The following is an 18,351-nucleotide window of genomic DNA, read 5'->3' as shown; positions in this document are numbered from 1 at the left end:
GGACCGCCCCTGACTCCCTCTTCCTCTTTCCCCAATTCTCGTCGGCCGCGGCGGGTCCTGCTGGGCCCAACGGCTCGGCTGCCGGCGCCGGAAGCGGAACTCTCTGGCGCCCGGCAGCCCCGCCTCCTGTGGGGCGCCATCTTGGATGCCCGGGAGGAGCGGCTGGGGGGCGGAAGTGCCGGGCGGCAGCCTCCCGAAGCCAGCGAACCGGCGGCGGCAGGGCCGCTCCTCCTCCTCCTCCTTCCCGTGGCCCTGAGGGGAGCCGTGGCCCGGCCGCAGCGGCGCAGCGAGGTGCGGGGCCGGGGTTGGGGGAGGCGGGGCCTGGCGCTGGGCCGGGGCTGGGCGGCTGCGTGGCGGCGGGGCCGGGCTCGGCCGAGACCGGGGCCTAGTTTGGCGGCCCCTCCTCCTCCTCCCCGCAAGAGCTGACAGCCCGCCCTGGGCGGAGCCGGCGGTCGCGGCGGGGCCTGCACCCCGGGGATTGGGGGTGGCGACCGCGCCCCTCCGGGCCGGAGGAGGATGCCTGGGGTCGGGTCGGGGGCGCGGCTAGCGATGATCCGGGGCCGGGAGGGCGGCGTCTTCTCCCCCTTCCCCGGATCGGCTGTGAGCCTTGAGCCCCCGGGGCCGCTCACCTGTGACTCACCCGCAGGTAGCTGTGGGGTCTGTGCACGCCCCGCACGGGATGCCCCAGCAGAACAGCCCGCGGCGCGCGCCGTCCGTGCCTCGTGTGGTGTGTGTGTGCATGTCATATGTGAGATGCGGTGTAGTGTGTGTGTGCCACACACCCAAGGCCGAGACAATAATTAGGTCACTTTGAGCCCAGTCTCTCCCGTGAGCTGTGGATTGTGGTTACTGGAAACTGTTGGGAGCTTCATGTCTGGAGAGCTTAATTGTTTTAATGGGCTATGGGAATTGTTGAGTTGCTTAGAAAAAAAAAAAAAGGGAAAACAGTTGTCCAAACAATGTCGTAAATGTGTTTTAAATAGATGTGTGGGCACCTTACTCAATTACAGCAGCCATGACTGCAAAACCCAAGGTAGTGGACTTTCGTCTGTAGCTGTGTGGCTCATAGTTGGCGCTTAATAAGGTTTGGATTTAGTTTAATTTCTTCTAATAACTTAGATTTTGGGTTTTGGAGCAATATGATTGTTATCAGTATAGCTGTTTTTAACATAGCCTGCTTCCTAAATTTTGTGAAGCCTTTATTGGCTTTATTTCCGTTAATTTCAAAATAAAATAGACTTTTAGTTAGTATTGCATGTAAAACTGCTTCGAATGTAAACTTGTGGTCCAGTTGCTTAAAGCTGTTGCCCAAGAAATGAAGACATCAGCTTAGGTCTTCGAATTTCTAGGTTTAAGTCCTCTAGTTAACCACTTGTTTTTTGTTTGCTTTTGAAGGACTGTTACAACCTGTGTGTCAGACTAGAAATTGTCAGGATCACTTTTATTTCCAAGTTCTCTATTATAACTTCTAGCCTGAGGCCCTTAGTTGTAAAACAGGTAACTCAATTGATTTGTTCACTTTGGGAACTCAAACTGATTGAAACAAGTGCTTGTAAGATTCTTTCCCCAAACTGTTTTTAAGTATCCTTGAAGTTAGAGATTTCTGAAATTTTCCAGTTTAGTATGGCATGTTAACTGATTTGAAACATTTGTTGATATTTTGAGACTAGTCTTTTTATTCCTTTAGGTAGAAAAGCTCTAAAACCATTGCACCTAAATTATTTTTTAAAAATACCTTGAAGCATTTGCTTATGTGTTAATATTGTGAAATGCTCTTCGGAATGCAGTTTAATGATTTCCCTCCCCTTTTCCCAAATAGTATTGTTATCATATAACTTTGTAAAACTAAGGAAAATTGTGGAGACAATGACCAAGGAATGCTTAACCTTATAAGATTTCTGTGTTATATATAAAACAGGTCAATGGTTAATGATTCTTTGTAACCTTTCACAGATAACAGTAAAAAGATGAGGTAGTACCTTACTTACAGAGATTTCTAGGCATTTTATCAAATATGTTGCTTGGCAAGAATATTTTTTAAACTACAATAGTTGCCTAACTATAAAGTTTTTTTTTTCAATTTTGAGGGAGCTAGCAATTCCTAATATTCATATTTGTAAAGAAAGCAATTTTTAAAGGGCTATAAAAATTACTAGAGCACGTCTTGTTCTAGGACGTTTTAGTCTTACTTAACAGGCTTTGAAGCCATTACTAAAGGAACCCAGCTCTACTCAGGCATTCCTGGTAGGAAAGCTACTCCTAGATAACCTAGTTATCTCTCTTTAGCTTCTTTTTCCTCTTCACAAATGTTAGTGAAATTGAAATCTCCTCCTAAAATTTCATATGCCACCATAATTTAACACCTTTGTTTATTAGCATTTTATTATTATTGTGCCAGATTACTTTGTTCCACCCATTGGTGATAGATCCAGGAAGTAATAGTATAGAGTCACATTCAGAACTTTTTTAACATGTGAATTTGATGATGTGGCACAGTTTCACTGCTCAGAGTCCATTCTGACCTCTTATAAAAATCTAAATCTGTACCCTGGAGTAAGCAGATTTACATGTCAAAAAATGACTGTTTAAGGAAATGTGTCCTGAGTGGGGCATTTCCCTGGGTTTAAGTTTGGTCTGGGAGATAAAGGGTGGGGACCTGGGCTTTAGGTGTTTTTTTTTTTTCTCCCTGCCATTTCCATCCATGATAATGTTGACTTTAGGTTTCTTTTATATTAAAATGGTTACTTAGCGCCTTGCTTCTGAATAGCTTTCACTTATATTATTTCTCATGGTTTCACAGTAACCTAACAAAGTTAATAAGAACAGACTGTTGCCGTTGTTTTATCAAGTAGAAACCTGAGACACCTCCCAGGAAGTACACATGATATATTTTCTTTAAGTACTAAGAATAAAACTGATTTATAGAACTGAGAGCCCTTGTATTTATTTCCAGTAGAGGAAATTGTTTTTAAATGCTGTTCTTTATTTTTAAACTAGCAGAGGAAAAATGTTTTTACTTAGAAATATTTATTTCCATTTTAACATCTTTATTGTTCTCTTCTGTTTTTAACATCTTCCTTTCCAAATAGCTCTTTCCCACTCCCCTGTTTGGTGGGCCATCCCTTTTTACAACAAATTTTTTAAAAAGAGGAAAGAAACAGTAATTCAACAAAAGTAACCAATTCATCAGCTGAATCTCATTTATTTTAAATTAAGTCCAAATATATATCATATTTTCAGAAGCAGTCAGGTTACAAATCCTAAAAATGTAAGATTGGGTGCCAAATATGTTGTGTATTTATTTCCTGAGATTGAGTGGACAGTTGGATTGTTTATTTTAGAGAGCCAAGAATCTGTGATACTTTGTGCATCAAGATCACAGTGTTAATCAAAATTGCTAACTATGGGACAGTTTATTTTCCCAGCCCATGAATCTTTCTATACCAACATGGAAAGGAATGTCTGTTGTTGGTATTTTACCCTAGAAATAATATAGCTGGATTACTTTTATGCAGCTACCAGGCACTTTTTATTGACCTACAAATACTGCTCCAACATCCTAGATTTCTTTAACTTATGGATACTTTGTATGTGTTTGCAGCAACAGAATGTCCGAAGGAGACAGCGTTGGAGATTCTGTTCATGGGAAGCCTTCTGTGGTGTTCAGATTTTTCACAAGACTTGGACAGGTTTGTTCTATGTGGGTAATTGACAGAGCAAATAATTGACTGATTATTTTGAATGATTATTTGTAATTGCATTCCTGAAACAGATAACTATAGATGTAAGGCCTCTCTGAATATCCCTGCCATCATGGGCAGTGATGAGGAGTGCTTGAGTTATTCTTTTTGTGTACATTTCATTTTCCAAAATGATCTAATTTCCGTCAACAAAGCAATGTGGCCTGTGTGCTTTGATCCTTACTTCTTCTTCTGTATAGCCATGTCCTGCTCCAGGAAGCCTTCCTTTACCACTCCATCTACCCGAGTCTATTCTTCCTTTGAATTCCTAAATATGTTGCATTTATTTAGCAGTTAATTGCCTTGGGGGGGGGGGGTCCTCATCAAGTCTTCATTTAAGTCTTGTGTTACTGAGTATTTCAAGGGTTTTTGTTCTTTATCAAGATTCTAAGTTCCACGAGGACCACGATAGTGTGTTTTGTGCGCTTTACCACTGCTACAGCCAACAGGCATTTGGTGTGCACTTGTCCATAGTCGTTTGTCTAGGTGGTTTATTTAACAAACATTGAATGCTGGGCAATAACTGGTATAAGATATAGTGATCTAAGTACAGTATAGAGGCAAATATTTTAAGATGTTTGAGGAGGAAACGCCCTTTCAGGAAAGGTTTTATGCAGAGGTGGGTGAGTGGTGCCTTGGGTTCCTTATTGGGGCCTTGAGGCAAAGGAAAGACTTTGTTCAGTAGAGATGGGGAAAGGAGGAATTGCATTCTAGTTCTTTAGATAAGGGAAAGGGATGAAAATCTCTTGACATGAAAATGATGGAGTGTAGGATGAGGGGGATGGAAAGTAGTCCTGTTTACCTATAATGTAGAAAACATGAAAGGGAAAGTACAAATACAGAAAGCGGTATTGAAGACAGATTGTAAAGGACCTTTGAATGCTGGAATTAGGAAATTACACTTTGGTAAGAAGTGGGGAGGAGGGGAGGCCAGGTAGCACATCGAGTAAGAGCACCGGCTCCAGTGTTGAAAAGACCTGGAGATCGAATCCCGGGCTCGGACACTTAGCACCCACCCAGAAACACCTGGCCGTGTAAACTTGAGCAAGTTACTTAACCCCAATTGCTTAAGGGCGGCCAGGTGGCTCATCGAGTAAGAGCACCGGCTCCAGTGTTGGAATGACCTGGATCAAATCCGGGCTCGGATACTCAGCACCACACCCAGAAATAACTGGCTGTGTAACTTTGAGCAAATTACTTAACCCCAATTGCTTTAAAAAAAAAAAAGTGGGGAGGCACTGATGGTTTTCTCTCTTCCCCCCAGTAATTCAGGCCCTCAGCACCACCAGTCTGTGCTACAATAACCCAACTGGTTTTCTCACCTACATGTTCTTCTTAACTCCCCTATCTTTCAGACTGTTGTCAGAGTGTTTTCATGCAGAGAACTGGTCATACATAGCCTCAGTCTCTTCACAGATCATCCAGATTCCCCTGCCTGACCTCCAAGGGCCATTCTACCCACACCTCTTGCCCCAAATATGTATATAGACACTGCATTTGGGGGTATAAGGAAAAGGCCATGTGATTTGTGATGAGAAAAGTTGTTATGGAAGAGATGATGTTTGTGTTGAGCCTGAAAGGATAGACAGGAATTGAGTAAGCATGGGGAAGGATGCTCCTCCTGGCTTAGGACAATGGCATAGAGGCGGATAGTAATGTTAAATGTTCAGACTGGAGTTCTCTCTACCTCCAGACAGGTGTTTGAGAGTTATCTATAAAGAGAAGATTGATGAAGGCCTGGGAGGGGATATCACCAAAGGGAGAAAGGAGGGAGGGAGAAACACAGACAGAGAGAGACACACACACACACACACACAGAGATGGGGAGAGAGGAAGAGGGGGGAGGAGTGGTCGGGGAAAGAAGGAAAACCAGAGGTGTGCATTACAGAAGCCAAGGAAGGAGCTGTGGCATCCAGAAGGATGGGGTGGTTTGCCCTATCACATACTACAGAGACAGGCTAGGAAGGGACAGAAAAGAAGCCATGGCATTTGACAGTAAAGTATCATTAGTGACCTTGTAGAACTTCTTAAGAAACCAGCTTAATGTGAAGGGATGAAAGAGTCTGCATGAAAGTTTAGGTGTAATGAGGAGGAGAGAGAGGACAGTAGCTTGAGAGGTGTTGGTAAAGGAGGGAAGGCTTTATGTTTAACATTGGAACACCTGTGCATGTTAATACTTAGCCTTTCTGGACAATCAAAATGAAACCACATTTCAAAGTACATTCTAATTTCATAAGTTCAGCCAACAATTTCATATATGCCATACAGATTATTTAAAAAAAAACTTAGCTTTCAGGCTGGCCAGGTAGCACAGTGAGTAAGAGCACCGGCCCCAGAGTCCGGATGACGTGGGATCGAATCCAGGCTCAGATACTTAGCACCACACCCAGAAACACCTGGCCATGTAACCTTGAGCAAGTTACTTAACCCCAATTGCTAAAAAAAAAAAAACAAAAACAAAAAAACAACTGAGCTTTCAGGATTGAATCAGTCTATGAATTTGCTGGTCCTCTGATACTGATTGTGTTAATGAATATTAACATATTTCTAATTATAATTATGTGTAGTGGCATTTTTAATCAAGATCATTGCTCCTTAGGATGTATATGTGCATGTGTATGTAATGTGTGTATACACATATATACACACGCACACATATGTGTGTATACATAATGGTATATAATTGATTTTCAAATTGTTCAATTTTTTTGTACATTGAATAAAAATGGGTTCAAGTGTCCATTTTCCCTTTTGAAGTATGCCAGGACCTAGTAATGAAATTCAGGGATTATATGAAAAAAAAATACCTCATATGTTGAATTGCTTCATTACAGGTTTCTTTTGGTATTTCATTAACTAGTAGAAGTTCAAGATGAACTCTGCTGCAATTTTTATAGCAAAGTCCTTATGTTTCTATTTTTTGTTGTTGATTTATTTGTGATCTAATTGTTGCACTCCTGTGTGTGTGTGAGAGAGAGAGAATTACTGTTTAGTGATGAATGAAGCATGTTTCTAGAGCATTGTGTTATATGTAGAGAAAATAAAGGAGTTATATTCTCTTTATATATACATTTTAACCATTTTTGCCTTTTTAGATTTACCAGTCCTGGTTAGACAAATCTACTCCTTATACAGCTGTGCGATGGGTTGTAACTTTGGGCCTAAGTTTCATCTACCTGATTAGAGTTTATCTATTACAGGTAGGTAAGAACTGAAATAATAATGGATAGTCAATCTATGTCTTATTTAAAAAAATATTAGTTGGGGTAGTGTTGGGTATATCATTGAATTGTGTATTTATTAGGATACTAGGTGCTTAATAAATGGTTGTTGATTTATTTGTAATGGAATATGCAATTTAGTTACCATCTTTCAGTAAACAGTAAATTTCAATGATTATCTTTTAAAAGTCTGTCCCATTCACTCTTTTCACTGATTTTTTTAGCATAGCCTATTATTACATTGTTATTCAAGCATATAATACCTATATTTTACCTTAATATTTTAGGCCAGAGATGGCATTAAAGATAGTCTATTCCTAGATTCAGGTAAAATTATGATCTCATAAGCCAGTAACTCTTGTGAAATAAGTCAGTCTTTTTTTTCCCTACATTTCTTGAATATGGCATCTTCACATTCTTTTAATATCATCATACAAGAATCTCCTCACAGTACATCTTTGGGAAGGCAGAAAATTAAGCTGAAGGAGAGCAGTGTGTTAAGAAATTGAGTATTTTAGGAAAATTCGTGTGTGTGTGTGTGCGCGCGCATGCGCGCGTGTGTGCATTTTAATGAAAAGTTAGTGAAGACCATTTAACTAGATAAAAGCTAGAATTTCAGAGTAGGGAGAGAAATCCCTGGCCATCTGACCTGACCCATGTCAGAAGGAGCCCCTCTCCAGCCCATCCAGCATGGCTGGTTGTCCATCCGAAGGCCACCTCCAGGGAGCGGAAACCTACCTGTTGAAGCAGCGTGTTCCGCTGTAGCTCTTCTTCCCCCTCCAAAGGCTTCCCATCTACTGAGTGAATATGCTCAGTCCTTTGAGCTGATCCTCATTCAGCGTCCCCCTCAAGCCCCTCACCATGCTTCTAGTCCTCCTCTGGATCGTCTGGAGACTGAGCAGTTACTGAAAATGTGGTTCCCAGAGTCACACACAGACAGTGCCGGGGCCAGGTGTGCAGGGCTGTTCTGCTTCTCTGTTTTGGCTGCACCCCTGGGGTGGCCCAGGCTTTCTTGGCAACTCCCTTTACACCTTTGGCTCACCTGAGACGCCAGGTCTTTTTCAGAAAAAAATGCTCCCTAGCCGTGCCTTCGCCATTTTGTTCTTCTGCAATGGGCTTTTTGAAACCAAGTATAAGACTTTACACTTACCCTTACTGAATTTCATACTATTAGATTAAGCCTAGGGATTTAATCAGTTGAGATTTGGAATCCTGATGATCATTCAGCCTGTCAGCTGTCCCTTTCAGAGCTATCATTGGCACATCGAATAAGCTTGCTTTCTTTGTCATTTTACTGAAGTCATTGATAACATGAACTGGCACAGAACTTGGCCCTGACCTGTGGGACACTATATACTCCGCAGTGACATAAAATTATGCGGCTACTCTCTGGGTGCAACTATTCAGACAGATCCTGTCCGTTTATCTTTGGTTTGCCTTACATTGCATGTTTCTTCAAGGCCTGACTTGGATGGCCATGTCTCTTAATAATAGTAATAATAGTAGTAACAATGTAATAGTTAGCATTTATAGCACACTTATGTGTGTCAGACACTGAGAATTTTAGGACTTCATTTGATCCTCACAATGATCCAGAGAAGAAGGGGCTTATTATTATCCGCATTTTATAGTTGAGAAAATGGATGCAAATACAGGTGAAGTGACTTGTCCGAGGTCATACAGCTAGGAAGTATCTGAGGCCAGATTTGAACTCTGGTCTTACACAAGCAAAAGTGCTGATATACTGTGGCTCACAGTGCTCTTCTCATTATTTCATTGCCCTTTCCCTTGCCTCTCTCCTGTGTCTACCATGTACACCTCATACACTTGTCTGTCTTTCTCTCCCTCCCCCCTCTTTCTCTCTCTCTCTCCCTCTCCCCTCCCCCCCATCTCTCTTTCTCTCTCCCTCCCTCACACACACACACACCACACCCCCTCCCTCCTTCAGGGTGAGGCTTGCCAGTTTTCACCTTTGTGCCCCTAGTATATGTACCTGGCACGTGGTCCACACTTACTAGATTCTTGTTGAATTTAATTTTAATTTTCAAACACTGTGTTCTACTTGGGACTTTAAGCAAAAATGTTATGATGCATTGTTTTTCTCTTGTCAGTTCCAAACTTGGAGAATGTTGTAACACTTTAAGTGAATTAGCCACAAAGTCTGCTAGGTTTCATTTGGAAGAGATAAGGGCCAGGGCACAAGAAACATTTTTCACATCTTTAGAAAATGCCAAGAGGGGGTCCTGAAGAGTAGGAGACAACTGAAGCACTAAATAATCTTTGTTGGTTCAGCAGACAGTTCTGCAGAGCACTTCTGAAGGGGTCACACAGCTTTTGAGTTAAAGAAATTCGTAGGTTGGCATCCGCTTCCAGGCCCACAATGATAGGCGGGCAGTGTGATGTTTTCTTGGCCTTACTTTTATGTAGTGCCTGGAGAGTGGAAGCTTTCAGATTGTAGCTCAGCTCTTCCTAATGCTAAATTGTAACTTCTGACTTCCAGCTTGGGAGTAAACTCAGCATGGCTGTTTGATGTGAACTTTGGGTGATGTTTTTTGGGGGGGGGGGGCGGAATGAGATTTGGATTTCAGTAATCTGATTTATCTGAAATCTATTTTAGCAAACATTAAACTAAATGCATATTCTGTATGTTTAAGGCACTGGGGAAACAGACAATAAAACACAAAGAGACTCTGGCCTTAAAAGTGTTCCTTGTGCTATGAGTTGTCCTTGCATGTATAATAATTTAAGTTTTGGATTGCCAGTGTTTTGGGGGTAGTAATTGAAGTGAGAACAGTATGGATTTTTGTAACAATTTTATATCTAGTTAATTTGTTGCTTTATTGAATGATTACAGATTTTACCGTTGGTATCACTGTTCCAAATTATATAAAGATGAAAAAACAGGCCTGGGGCAATCTATAACTTGTGAGTTTATGACAGAACTCAGATTGGAACTGATAACCCATAATTCACCATCAGATGGTCAGATTTAGAACCTAATGTAAGAAGTAAATGTGTTTATTTTCTTTTTTGAGGGGGGAAGGCAAGGCAGTTATGGTTAAGTGACTTGCCCAAGGTCACACAGCTAGTTAAAGTGTCAAGTGTCTGAGGCCAGATTTAAGAGTTACTTGTTTTGAGTTTGTTAGGAAACACATATGAGATCCTAGGATTCAGAGCAGGAAGGTCTCTGTCTTAGAGATCTAGTGCAGCCCTTCATTTCAGGGAGGGGAGGATGGAGGCCCAGGCAGGGAAGGAAGGAACAGTTAGGGGAGCCATGGTCTGAACCTAGGTCCTCTGACTTATGCTGTGCAGAATTTGATATAGATGAAAAATGTTGACTTGATTTATGGGCAAATAAACTGCTTAGCCTAGTCATTTATCTTTCCTGCTTCTCACCCCTCCGTTACACAGAGAGAGTTCTTTGGCAGTGCATCCAGCATTATGACTAAAGGAAAGTAGCATTGGAAGGGCCCACTTTGTACACAAAATGTTCTGTTGTCTCATGAAAGCAGTTCCAATAATAAATAGCTCAAGACCTGCTCAAATCAGCAGGCCTTTATGAAGCCCCTGCATGTTCCAGGCACTGTACTGAGGCCAGAGGATACAGAGAGAGGTGGCATGAGTTCACACACACACACACACACACACACACACACACACTCACTCACTCACACTCACACTCCTTGCTCTCAAGGAGTCACAAGTCTGATGGGGGGTGGCAGGTAACACCATGCAGACAACTTTATACAGCACAGGGTAAATTGTTGGTAATCTCCAAGGGAAGGCATCATTAGACTTAAGTACCACAGCAAGAAGGGAAGGAGACTGGCCCTGTAACAAAAATATGCCCACCCTGCCAGCTCACTGATTTCCAGGAGTACTCTATATATTATATTCAGTATATTTTGTATGTACATTCCAGTATAGACATGCGTATTATCGGGAGATAATGCTGAAGACGTTACAATAGGTGTTTTCTTCTTTAATCCTGCAGTAATTGGGGGTAGCCGTTTTGAGTCTGACCCTGGTTTGAATAGTCTGCCACTGTGATGAGCAAATTGTTTCATTTCATGGGCCTTGTTTGTTCATCTCTAAATTAGGGGATTAAAATAGAGCTTTATAGAGTCCCCTTGCATCTTCAAGATAATTCCATCCTTATTAAAAGCTTGAATCTAACAGGGAATAACTAATAATACTGAAAGGAATTCTCAGGATATTTTACTTATGTGTCTTTTGCTAAAATGACACTATGAATGTCCTTTGTCCAGTTTTCCCACAGACCTTCAGAGAGGCATTTTGTAAAAGCAAGATAAATTTTGTATTGTTAGTGAGAAAGAAATTGGAGACTGATAGTAGTAGAAATCCTTATCTTCAGCCTTCTGGCTTCAGTAGCATTTAGCTGTCATAGCTGAGTCTTAAATACTACACTCAGCTTTCTGCATAGCTGATATGGATACAAGTATTTTAGTTAATATGCTAAGATAAAACCATATCATTTTCTCATTAGATGAACTTGACATTATTAAAATGGGTTTGTTTAAAAGCAAACCTGTGGCAGACAGGTATTGTCCAAGCTCTTCTCTCCTGTGCTTTGCTCTCATTGAAGACAAAAAAAAAGTCATTCCGATCTCTTGGGTCTAGTTTTCCCTCCGAGGAAAGATGGATACATTTTATAGTGTCTAATAACATGAGTTTGAGACTATGTTATGAACTGCCAAGCATAATGCACAGAGAAATCACCATTTATCTAGCAGCTGCTACGTGGCCATCACTGTGTGAAGCGCTTCATAAATATTCTGTCATTGGACCCCTGAACAACCCTAGGAGGAAGGTGATATTATTGTCCCCATTTTACAGGTGAGAAAACTGAGACAAACAAGTAACCTTTCCCAGGGTCACAGAGCTCCTCAGTGTCTGAAGTCAAATTTGAACACCAGCCCTCCTGACTCCAGGCCAAGAACTCTATCCCCTGAGCCACCTGTCATCCTTTACCGATATTTCCACTTCTTAATAGTTGGCTTTTCAAAATTCTAATTTTGATTGAGAGGGTATAGATTTAGACCTTGAAAAATTTTGCAATTTGGGTTCTAGGTTGTCCACCCCAACAAAACAGTGAGGTCTATAAATTAACCTGAAATCAATATTGTTTGTCTTCCTCCCACATAGGATCTAACTTTTATTATGATGACAAGTCTGTGTGAGCAAATCCCTAATGATTTAGACAAAGAAATGACTCCCAAGGCCTCAACAACACAACCCTTAGAAAAGAGCCGCCCGTCAGGGGCTCACGCTGCTGAGCAGGGCGGACGTGTCTGTAACCTTGGGCTCTCCCGTGACCTTTGCTCTCTTCTCCCAGGGCTGGTACATCGTGACGTACGCCTTGGGCATCTACCACCTCAACCTCTTCATAGCTTTCCTTTCGCCAAAGGTAGACCCCTCCTTACTGGAAGATTCAGGTACGCTGGGCTCAGTGCGCTGTCTGGGAGTACTGGGTGACAGGGGAACTGGCGAGATCCCTCATTCGTGGGCACTCAGATGTCAGGTTTTCCTTGGCAGTTAGCCCTCACCCGAAGGTTGGGTTGCTAGGAATGGTAGTTGATGGTATCTACCCTTCCTTCTAGCTCATCAGCCTCCTGGGTCTTGGCACCAGTTACGTTGTTGGCTTTTTTTCCCAGTTGGTGAAGTAGATCTTTCAGATAGCTTCTCTAACCTGTAAGCCACTGGTCAGTCTGGGTCCGTAATCCAGAAACAAGTTAGGCTTTTGTGCTTTCAGGTTTCCAAATTATTGATTTGTATTTTACTGGCTGGCTCTTTAGGAGTCCCATTCACATGACTTGGTTTGATCTCTACATAAAGCAGTTGGTGGGATCGCTGTTCCATCCCTACCTCACTCTGACTGACTGCCCAGCAGATGCAGGCTGTTGATCTGGAAGGGGGTCTTTACCAGGGAGGGGTGGGGGGGTGGGGGTGAGGTGGAGGTGGAGGACTCCTTCCTGAAGGGTGAATCCCAGCACCATTGCTGGAAGATCACTTCTGAAGAGAAGCCCCCTTTTTGTGTGGAAAGACGATTTAATCTGAGCTTTTCATTTCATAGAGGCTTACCTTCACGTTATGTTCTTCTATCAAAAAAGGTGATTGTTTTTTTTTCCTTGTTAGAACATTGATTATAGGACAAGCCTATACTCCCTTTTTAAATTTTTGAATGATGACATTTGAAAGATACTAGAAAAGGAATGAGTGACCTTGCGAGATTAGTTCTTATGAATAACATGTACTGATTTGTATTTGTTACCTGTTTTGAGTCTTAGAATTCATTGAATAGCATCACTATTTTGTTTCGTGTGGTCCTTCTAACTCTCTCTGTCTCTAACTGCCGGTGTGTCATTAAATGTTCTGTAAATTGAATACATATAAAATGCACTAGGAGAGCTGACCATAAAATGACTTAATATTGTTAATGTTTTTATAGAACAAAAGAACCAGTTTTTAAAGTGAATAACCATTTCTTAGACTTGGCTGTATAGAGTCTGTAATTACTAATTTTAGTGATAGTCTTGAGTGATTTTAGGATTATAAGATATGTAATAATTGTTGTAATATCCTTCTGAACGTTGCTTCTTTGAAAGGAGGATATGTCTCACCTTAAATTTACATGTCACTTTGTAGATGAAGGGCCTTCCTTACCCACAAAACAAAATGAGGAATTTCGTCCTTTCATTCGAAGGCTTCCAGAATTTAAATTTTGGTAAGTGAATCTTCAGTGTTTAATTTTGAGCCAGGCACGTTGAAATGTGAATGTAAAGTTTAGAGTCATAATTTTGGTTCCATGCATTTCCAGACTTGCATTGTCTTGACCCAATAAGTCTTTCATTTATGGTTTACCTTTAAGGAACAATTAATCCCACTTATCCCAGGGTGGGAAAACAAAAAACTGCTTGCATTGTCATTCTTTAAGGGGATTATCATAAACTGAAGGATTTCTTTTGTAACCAGTGCTGTCACTGTACTGAATATGAGACACAGACAGTATTTCCTGATCTAACCATCATACCTGTGTCAGCGAATGTGGTAATGTGTTATCTATTCTCAGTTCAAAGTACTGCCAGAAACCCACTGATTTTGGTGGAGTTGGGCTTTGAGTAACTAACCGTGCCATTTTTGTTGTTCTGCTTACGTATAAATTGGGGGGAGGGGGAGGGACAAAAAACATTTGAGGTGTTAACAGAATGGATGTGTTGTGATTATGGTGATATGGCGATGGCCAGATAGACAGTACTTTATGCTGTTAGAGATGAATGACAACCTTGTGAGAAGTACTGACATTCCTCTTGAGCTGTGAGATGGTCATAGAGGCACCAGTGGCCAGCCCTGTGACCAGGCCCTGGCTGGCATGCCAACTGCTGCGTTCATCTTTTCCCTCTTGGCTTTTAGGCACTCTGCCACTAAGGGCATTCTTGTTGCTATGATCTGTACATTTTTTGACGCTTTCAACGTCCCAGTGTTCTGGCCGATCCTTGTGATGTACTTTGTCATGCTTTTCTGTATCACCATGAAGAGGCAAATAAAGGTAAGACTCAACGAGCAGAAGTTGGGCTGTGCCCTGAATTAGTGACTGGCCTCCTAGAGACCTTACAAGAGTGCCAGCATTATTTGGCTGCAGTTTTCAAATGAGGGCAAGGTTGCATTTTATGCACCTACTGTGTGTCAGGCATCGCGGATAGAGAAACAGAAGTGAGTCCCTGTGCTCAAGGAATTTAAAATCTAGCAAGTGGAAAACATATACATGCACATACAAGTTAGTTTGGGGTGGGGTCCCAGCAGTTAGGAAACCAGGAAGTACTTCAAGTAGAGGGTGGTTGGTGATTGAGTCAACCCCTGAAGGAAGTGAGGAGGGAGGTCACCCATGGTGAGATAGGCATCAATAATGGAAGTGATGCTGTTACTTTCTAGAGTGGTGGGGTAGCCATCCTTTGCCTTTTGGTAAATTTATTAGCATTTAACAGTAACTTGCTTGTAGTTTTTATCTGGACCCCACCTGAGTGTCTGACTTGCCCTGACCTTATTACCAAATGTTAGAAACCCCTTTTAGGGCAAAGAATTTGCTACTTGAAAATGACACATGTTGCTTTCATGGCCACAGTGGTTCATCTTATACTGTGGCACCTTGTCTCACTATGCTGGCCCACTTCTGCTTTTTTCCCAGCCTTGAGACAACTTCCTGGAGGACTTGGTGTTGGTCCCTCTGGGATGTTGTGCCTGATCAGTCCAGAAAGATGACATTGTTACTGTAGTGACAGTACAGTGGCAGTTGGATCATAATTTCATAGATTACTTCTCCCTAAAAGATGCAGAGAGGACATTGAAAGTTTGGTCCCATGGATTATTAGGGGATGTGTGCTGTGTTGGGAACCTTTGTGCCTGTAAGTAACTGAATTATCTTTCTCTTGCAGCATATGATAAAATACAGGTATATACCATTCACACATGGGAAGAGGAAATACAAAGGGAAGGAAGACATGGGGAAGACATTTGCTAGTTAGAATCTGAACTGACCCTGTCGCCACATAATTCAAGAAGAACCGTTTTGAGCCATTGTTAACAATGCCTTTTTTCTTCATATAAAGTAGTTGATTACGAGGGAGTCGAAATTTTCTTTGTAAAAAGGATCTTCAATTATTTGTAACTGAAATGTCAGAGAGGTTCTTGAAGACGCTGGCATTTAAACCAAATTGCATCGAGTTCATTTTTCGGTCATGTCACGTGTTTCACTCTGAAGGGATTCTGGTAGACTGCGACAGTGGGTGAACAGTCTTATGTTAAGGTGACGTTTCTCCATCACCATTACAACCCAGTTGCGTGGCCCTGCTGGAGTGTGAGTGAGGAAGGAGGGAGGGCAGCTTGCTGGGAGTGCTCTGTGCTTCCTAAGTGGTCCGGCATTCATGGGGATGTCTCTAAGGCCTCCCTCCAATGCAGTTGGCAACCTTCAGCTGTCTGGGCACATGCATGATGTTTGGGGTCCATAATCAAGTCATTGAATAGTAGATCTGATGATAAATTGAATGCTGCCTTTTTCCTAAAGAACTTAACATTTTAAAGGTGATTTTCAAGTAACTGTGTATGGGGATCTAATGCCGGTTTCCTAATTGCATCTTACTAGAGATGTTTAAAGTTTGGCTCTTTTCATAATGACTCAAAACTTTGTTCTTAATGACCATGATTTCTTTTGAGGGCCCTGAATTATAAATATATAAATATATATATTTTCATTGTTTGAAATTATTTTGACACATTTCTTTGATACTTAAGGAAGTGGGTTGGTTTTGTTTTGGTTTGGGGTTGGGTTTTTTTGTTTTGTGGGGGTTTTTTTTTTTTTTTGGATTAACTTTTTTCCTTTATGCATCCCCATCAGAACTCAACACAACTGGCAGTAACAGACCAATTTTGTGGGTTTTAAACATAGCTTTTCATTTTCTATGGAAAAAAAATAGAACTATGACCTGCATGTAAACTTTTTTGATGTGATAAAACAACTCTAAAATTTTATTAAGTGACTTTTTAATTCCAGACTTTATTAAAGATAGTGTCCCCTTTCTTGTGTTAGTCTTTATATAAGAACACTACAAGTCATCACATACCATAAGAAAACCCAGTTGGTAAAAATAATTTTTTTTTCTGCAACTGAATCATTTCAGCTGACAGCTACAGAAAACACAAAATCTCTGGATGAATTGCCACTGTGGTCTTACATGGCATAGTGAAAATTAATGTATTTGCTCCCTGATCTCAAAGCAATGCATAGAACAGATACTTAGAGGGCTATTTTTAATAGTATCCTTTAATTATAAATGCTGACTCAGATTGGTGGGTTTATATGAATATGGTCACTATTATTCAGATGCAGTGTTCAGTTAGGGGATTTCTAGAATTGAGGCTTTAAAAATTTTTTTGTTCTACATAAGATGTTCTAAAGTAAAAGTACTCTTGAAAACTTCTGCCCTCTATATGAAGTTCATATTTAAATGATTGTCAGAATTGTGCTTAAGGCAAGTTATCAAGTAAGCCATTCTCTACCATCTAGAGATGTTTCCTGAAGACATTCAAAGTATTATTAATTTGATAGTTAAATCACTGTCCTCTTGGAAATGGTTTTTAAAAAGCAGTGAAATGTGGCAGTACTGTATTGAACACTTGGTAAAAATGTGAATTTAAAGATTTTTATAACTTTTAAAAAATACACAGTATAAGCATGTTAACTTTTTTCAACATTTAACCTTAAAAATCTGCCCTTAGTTAAGCTTAATCTGGCAAAAACCAAAGCCATTGGGTTTAGCCTTTTCACTTAACAGGATTCTTTCATGGTGGGTGCTCCTTTTTCTGGGGATGGTTATTTAAAAGTTGAGCGTGTTTTGTTTTTTTCCCCTACTCTATTGGCAGGAATCCTTCTGTGTGGCTGGTATTAATAACCTCCATCTGGTCTTGTAACCCATTATACTTGACTTCTAATGTAGATTCACTGGGTTCCGTCTGCTTGTAGTGAAACTTAACTTTTCTGTTATCTAGTCTAAACTAAATGATTATTGCAGGCACCTTTTATGAGAAGTTAATTGGGAAATTGTGTTGGAAAAAATAAAACTTACCTTAGTTTTAAATGCCCCCTCCTGCCTCTCTAGGCTTCTAGTATGCTGACTGAGGGGCTGCTCAGAATGTTTTTAAAGATGTGACAGGAATAATCTTCCTCTTAGATTTAAAGTTATTCACTGACCAATAGCAATTATTATTGCTCTTGGTGGAATTGAAAAACAATTATTTTTCCACAGACCTGTGTGGATTGGTACAGTTCATGAATTCAGGAAGCAGAGAGACCAAAAGAAGGGTTTGTGGAGGGCATTCTTTATTTGGGTTGGGTTAAAATCAGAGTCACTTTGTGATACCTGATAGCGGGTGGTTCTGAATTGGTTAGCCTGGTGTTTTGTCAGGGTTCTTCCACCTCTCCAGCACTGCAAGATTGTTCAGTTGTGTGGAAAAGACTGTGTGTGTAACTCTCCAATGTCTTCGTGAGTTGGCCTGACTTTGTTGGCAGGAAAAGTACCTGGAGAGGTGGAGAACCAAATCGCCAGCCAGAGCATGGTTTCTCTGGTAGCAGAGGAGATATATTAGGTCCAGTGGACTGAAGGGTGGGTTTTGTTGTTTGGTTTTATGGGAGAATAACCAGACGTTTTTCTCGAAAGCATGTGCCAAATATGAGCTTGGGTTAACAAGCAAGCCCTACTACATGCAGGGAACAGTGGGCCATTCATCACTTGGCAGCCAACCACTGAATCCATACTATCTGCACCTAGATGAAGTACTAAGTTTTCTAAATCATTCACTCATGAATAAACCTCAAAGTA

The 18,351-nt window shown here is 41.1% G+C and overlaps 1 protein-coding gene across 1 annotated transcript; it reads left to right on the top strand.

Moving 5' to 3' along the window:
- The first annotated feature begins 153 nt into the window (after positions 1-153).
- RER1 (retention in endoplasmic reticulum sorting receptor 1) lies at positions 154-16,552 on the top strand. The gene is made up of 7 exons (XM_069078369.1): positions 154-291; positions 3,602-3,689; positions 6,836-6,940; positions 12,318-12,417; positions 13,628-13,706; positions 14,393-14,528; positions 15,412-16,552. The coding sequence occupies exons 2-7, from the start codon at positions 3,609-3,611 to the stop codon at positions 15,499-15,501; spliced, it is 591 nt and encodes a 196-aa protein (XP_068934470.1). The 5' UTR covers positions 154-291; positions 3,602-3,608; the 3' UTR covers positions 15,502-16,552.
- Positions 16,553-18,351: the final 1,799 nt, after the last annotated feature.

This window comes from Petaurus breviceps, unplaced genomic scaffold, assembly GCF_028583685.1.
Source record: "Petaurus breviceps papuanus isolate PSGF00001 unplaced genomic scaffold, PetGlider_PUasm1.0 91041, whole genome shotgun sequence".
NCBI lineage: Eukaryota > Metazoa > Chordata > Mammalia > Diprotodontia > Petauridae > Petaurus > Petaurus breviceps.
This window is presented reverse-complemented; position numbering and strand designations above follow the sequence as displayed.

Coding starts and splice junctions, on each gene's coding strand:
- RER1 (XM_069078369.1), top strand. CDS start 3,609: ATGTCCGAAGGAGACAGCGTTGGAGATTCTGTTCATGGGAAGCCTTCT. Junction 12,418..13,627: donor CTCCTTACTGGAAGATTCAG/GTACGCTGGGCT, acceptor GTCACTTTGTAG/ATGAAGGGCCTTCCTTACCC. Junction 14,529..15,411: donor CCATGAAGAGGCAAATAAAG/GTAAGACTCAAC, acceptor TTTCTCTTGCAG/CATATGATAAAATACAGGTA.